The sequence below is a fragment of the Phalaenopsis equestris genome, unplaced genomic scaffold (genome assembly GCF_001263595.1).
Source record: "Phalaenopsis equestris unplaced genomic scaffold, ASM126359v1 Scaffold198818, whole genome shotgun sequence".
In the NCBI taxonomy this organism is placed as follows: domain Eukaryota; kingdom Viridiplantae; phylum Streptophyta; class Magnoliopsida; order Asparagales; family Orchidaceae; genus Phalaenopsis; species Phalaenopsis equestris.
In genome coordinates this window covers 44918-50795 of record NW_018218721.1, presented here as the reverse complement: position 1 = coordinate 50795, position 5878 = coordinate 44918, and the positions used below count along the sequence as shown (strand labels likewise).

Below are 5878 nucleotides of genomic sequence, written 5' to 3'. Positions count from 1 at the left end.
TTTTTTTTTTTTTTTTTTTTGAAACGCTCGAGAGCTAATTTTATTGAAATTTAAAAGGTACATAAAAGTTGTATGAGAGGACCCAATAAAGACGTCATATCCATACGATACACAAACACTAACATCCTAAAAAAGATAAGACATAGATAAAACTCTCAAATTCATAACTCGTAAAAAGTCAGTTGCTAGGGACGAGCCAGTTTGGTCTTACCTCTGCCTCTGGTTCAAGGAACCGAGCCAGCTAAAAAATTGTTGAGTGTCGTATCATTACCCGAAGTTACTAAAGTATCATCCATTAAGTTCCCAAGCTGGGGTGTGCCTCCATTTTTTTTCTTCCTAGATGTGTATACCTGTGATGTGTATCTAGATGTGTATACCTGTCATTCCTCATCCGAAGACTGGCTCATCTGATCAGTGTGATCAACAGATTGTCGAGCATGTAGAAGAGGATGAGCCCCTAGCTCTTGATTAACAGTAACAACATTCTCATTCTGAAGAGATAGTAAATATGTCTCCTTAGCACCTGATGTTTCCTAAGGTTGTGGAGCTGCGATACTATCCTGATTATCGGACCGAAGAATATCCTTTGGAGGTAAGGATCTTGAAGTATTGTTTTCAATAGTGATAAAGACTGTAGGATGCCCAAGTGAATTATCTTCCAATACATCAGTCGGAAGAATAGAAACAATATTGTCTCCGGTAGTGGGAGGGAGAGGTGGCATCGTGTCAACCGGTGTTTCAAAAGTCTGTGGAATGCACTCGGGGGCAGAAGAGGGATAGGTATGAAGTGAGGCAGATCCAGTAGTATTTTTACTCTGAGGTTTTAGATTTGGATGCAAATGATAACATTGAGAAAGAGAGTGTCCAAACATTCGGCAGTGGATGCAATAAAGAGGTATCTATTCAAGTTATGCTTGCTGCCAAAATCTCTGATGTTGTGTGTCAATCCATATCTCTCCCGGAAAAAGTAAAGTAATATCGCGTTCTATCAAAATTCTGGCTTCAGAAGGCCGAGTCAGATTCACTGTAGGCATATCAGTTCTGAGAGGTTTACCGTATACCATCGCTAAAGCGAAGATGAGCTCTTGATCGTAAAGGTGGACCTTCAAAGCCAAACAGGAATGGTAGGAGGTTCAGTACAAGGGTCAAAATCCACCGTCCATTTTAAAACCTTCATCACCTGGTTGTCTATTCAAAAGAGTCTTCTCGCAACCAAATAAGCGTAGTCTGCATCATTTGATAATTGAATGAGAATGTGTCGAGCATCTAATTTACCAATCTTCTAACCCCCTTTCAGCTTCATTTGCTCAAAATCCTTTCGAATTAGCTCAAGTTTAGGGTATCCAAAAAAAAACTTACCTACTAAGAACAGACGGCAGGGCGCAGCTAGGGTGAAAATCTCGGCCTCTATGAGAAAGATTGCAGGTTTGTCATTTTTACGGGAAGCTTTTTTGAAAAATTCGATTTCAACGCCAATAGCAAAAGTATCGTGATAACCTCACGGGAGCGGGGTTATCACCGACGAGGGCGGCAGTGTAGGAAAGAACCCCTAAGGCCATCACCTTGGTCGGTGCCTCACTGCGTGTGCACTGTCGCTGAGCAGCAGGATGCAGTCTGCGACTAAGGACGACACTCAACGCAGACGACAAGCGGCGTGCGAAGCAGCAACAGCAACGTGCGACGAGGGCGAAGTGACGGAAACAGTGACGTGTGAAGCGACGGAAACAGCGAAGCAGCTAGAAACAACGACGAAGCGGTGCTGGCGTAGCGCTCCAGAGAAGACGACCGAAAATGAAGAAGGCTCAGTAAACAACGAGAGCAAGATGTATCCGAATCCGACGAAACAATAGCCACTCATGAAGACGATGGAGTGAAGCCGGAGGTACGCTGGGTTTCGCCATCGGGCGAAACCCTAGCAGAGCTCGTCGCCATTCAATATAAGTATATATATATAGATATATTAGAAAAAGCCCGAGGGCAAATATATTAATACGGAAAAGATACAAAAATATTGTATGAGATGGCCTAAAAGAAATCTCAACTCATACAATACAACACACACAAAACCCAGATAAAACAAAGATACATAAAGGTAAAAAACCAAAAAGCCACAAAAGGGCACAAAAAGTGTTAGGGACGTCTCACTTTAGTCCTTCTACCTCTAGTTCCCGGAAGTGAGCCGATTAACAAATTGGTAAGGTAGGTACAATGGCCCGTAGTAGCCAAAGTATCATCCATCAGATTCCTGAGATCTTCATTCTTTTTCTTCCTCCTAGATGTGTAGACCTGTCATTCCTCACCCGATGATTGATCATCTGATCAGTAGATTCCAAAGTTGGTCGGACAGATATAGGTCGTTGCACGTCTTGATCCCCATGAGCCTGAGTAATATTAATATCTTTCTGGACCTGATGAGGCGGTAGTGAAGCAGTAGAAGTATTTCCACATTTATTATCAGTGATAGGTTATAGGGCAGGCGGGGTATGAGGAAACTCCCTCTCCCCCACGATAGGGGGTTCCAAAGACGAGAAAGCTACAACTGGGGACTGTATGATTGTCATATTGACTGCAGGGATAGTGACGTCGTCCGGGGTATCCTTCTGATGATCAATAGTGTCTAAAAACTGGGACCTGATCAGAAGGAGATGGAATCACAGCCTCTGACGGAGCAGTTTGCTTTTTTGGTCTGAGTTGGGGGTGTATATGGTGACATTGAGAACTGGAGTGTCCGAACATACGACAGTTCGAACCATACGAAGGAAAAGATTCAATCTCTACCTTCTGCCAATATCCATAGTGTTGTGTGTCCAACCAGATTTCCTCAGAAGCGGGTGAAGTAATGTCTCTTTCAACAAGTACTATGGCTTCAGAAGAACGGGACAGATTAAAAGTAGAAATGTACGGCTTGAGTGGCTTCTCATAAGCTGAGGCAATAAAGTACGATACTTTTTGACAGAATACTTTTTGAGAAAAATAATGAAATTTCAGACCAGTGAGACGAATCCAAACCGGAATGATTGGTGGTTCTGTCTGTGGGTCAAAATCCACAGACCATTTCAGAATTTTTATTGTTTTGTTATCAATTCATATTATTCTTCTAACAAATAAGCGCATGTAATCTTCTTCATTATTAACTTGAATAAGAATGTGTCGCTCATCTAATAATCCAATTTTTCATTCTTCAACAAAGTGCATAAGTTCAAATTCTTTGCGAATGAGCTCCATTTTGAGATGACCATATAGAAATTTTCCAACCAAATTCAGACAACAGGAGGAAGCAAGTTGAATACCTTCAACTTCTGTAAAAAAGATGAGAGGTTTCTCATTCTTCCTACCAAGTTTCTTGATGTCCTCCGCCCACTCAAACGAAGGAGGGAAAGATAACGATTTTGGCGTGCCTGAGGCGTGGACACCGACAAGGGCAGCTGCATACGATTTATCTGAAGCCATCATCAAAAATAGGTGCGACGTTCAGAGAAGAAAGCAGACAAGGGAAAAAACGCGTCGAAATAGCCGAAGCTAAAAAAGGGAGGACGTTGCCAGACAGGATGAGCGCAGAGAATGCAGAAGTCGCGGACAGTACCCGCGAGACTGAGCCGCAGAACACGCGAGCGGTACCCGCGAGACGGGCCGCAGAGCCTGGAAATCCCGATCCAGGAAAGCTCGCGAGACAAGAAGACGGGAGACGAGTCTCGTCTCAGAGCCGGAGAAGAAGCGGGGGAGACGAACGGTATTGAGCGCGAAGACACAGAGAGGACACAGCGAAGTCGTAACTGTTGTTAGGGTTAGCCATACAGTGAAACCCTAGTAGAGCCGAGCGAGGAAGGCGACGCCATAGGGGGTATATATATATGTAAAAATTGAAGTTTAGGAGTTAAGAATTGAGTGGTATGTATATACATCTTCCTAATTAAAACATCTTGAAATGTTTCAAAACTGACAACACATGGCTTCACAACCTAGTAAATTCTATAGCAATTAGAAAACACATTAGTTCTGCAAAATCAAATAAGAGCGTTCATGATGTCCAGACGAAGTAATCAAGAAATTTCCAAAGCATAAAACTACTTTCTTACAATATAACTTTAAATTTCTAAAGATCAAGATGGCATTAACCCTCAAATTCTATTTACCAACCACATGAAAGATTATTTCCAAGTTGCTGATGCTATTAAACGTGCTTTATATGAAATATGCAAAACACACAGCTTAATATTATTACAATAGCATAAGATTAGTTGATAGATGAGTCATCACAAGGTAATGGGGACAGTGCATGAGATATTTTCAGCACTACAAAAAGATTTGGTCATGTAATGCATTAAAAAAAAAACAATATTTTGTGGTGCAACAGACACTTTCAACTATGTTTTTGCTACAAATTAAGTAGAACTCAAAGCCTTGATAATGAGTTGCCGCAGACAAGACTCACTGTTATTCGCTTAGATGTATAACACTCCAAGGACATAAATGATCACGTTGCATAACTAAAAACTAAGTCATTAATGCTCTACAAGCTGAAGGTAGTAAATCTTTAATCATTGCATCTATTGTCATAACAACCACTTTTTTACTATTAAGGGTACAAAATGCGAGCTAATCAACCTGCATTAAAATTTTAACTTTTGCAGGCACCTGAAAATCTGTGATCAAAAGCCACACGTCATTTTGCAACAAAATAAGAGGTTTTAGAAAGCATGGAGTTTAATATTCTAAATTGCAGGCATAATAATAAGTAAACGTGATATCACACCAAGGACATGATCATATGGTCTTAACACTCAATATTATATCATGTCGGGCTAAAATAGTTTATAAGTGCAAAATGTAATTTTCGGTAAAAAAAAGATAATTGGTGAAAATAGAACATCATGTCAACCACCACTTAAATAAAAATTCCAAAGCTCAGCTTAATAAGAGAATAATGCCACATAAAAGTTTAACAATCAAAGTTCATATATATATAACAGCCATTCCCATTCTGCACAACCTTGTGGTAGTAGATTGGGAAGTAACAAGGTTGTACATTAATGGAAAGAAAAAGCTCTTGCTCAATCATTTCAAGTGTCATAACTCATGTATTACTTAACGAAGAACCAGAAACACATGAATGTATCTTAATTGAGCATTAAGCCAAATATAGGAATAGGTCAGTGCAACATTTTTACAATGGTAAACAAAAAAATTAAAAGAAATTTAGAAGCTGGGATAGAATACATATTCTCTGGGTCAATGTTAGCGAAGGCATATGCGGCACACCGCCCAGAATATGAATAACCGGCATGCCTGCAGTTTAAAAAAATGAAAGCATATACAAAAGTTCAATAACCAAAAATAAGATAATGATAAAAGTAATGAAGACCAAAATTAATTCTACGCAAACTTACGGAGCAATAACTCCTCTAATATCATGGTTTTTTGGCAAATCAGTTTGTCGGAGCCATTCATCAAGTTCCTCTCCAAGCCTTTTTGCTGATAAGAAAGCAAAATCGAAGATCATTTTTAAAAAAGAATATTTAAAATATGAATAAGTTCTTTAATATTCTTTGATCAGAAAGATAATTAAGTTTCCAAGTATTTATTGAATTCAAATTCGCTCTAGATTGGAAAATTATAAATAAATGAAAATCAAGACAATAAATGATGCCAAAGTTAACCCAAACAAAAAGATAATGATAATATCATTGTTGAAATTCAAATAAGCAGTTACAAACAACCAACTAAAATAGGAAATAAGAAAGACACACGCCACAAACACCAACTTGGGTCGAAGATAGTGGGAAAGCTGCAGTTAGGAAAGAACAAAGGTTAGAATGGGAGGGGCGGCAGCAAGTTAAGCAAGGGTTGGCGATTAAACTGTCGAGGGGGAGGGGGGAGG

General features: G+C 39.7%; 1 protein-coding gene across 1 annotated transcript in view; it reads right to left on the bottom strand.

Annotated features, from left to right (window-relative positions):
• Positions 1-5878, bottom strand: part of LOC110035653 (protein MEMO1 homolog) — a 58337-nt gene that overhangs the window by 30834 nt on the left and 21625 nt on the right. Inside the window, exons 2-3 of the mRNA XM_020739924.1 lie at positions 5388-5472; positions 5218-5286 (exon numbers count right to left, since the gene is read on the bottom strand). Coding sequence (XP_020595583.1) covers positions 5218-5286; positions 5388-5472 — 154 coding nt within the window. The remainder of the gene's footprint in view (positions 1-5217; positions 5287-5387; positions 5473-5878) is intronic.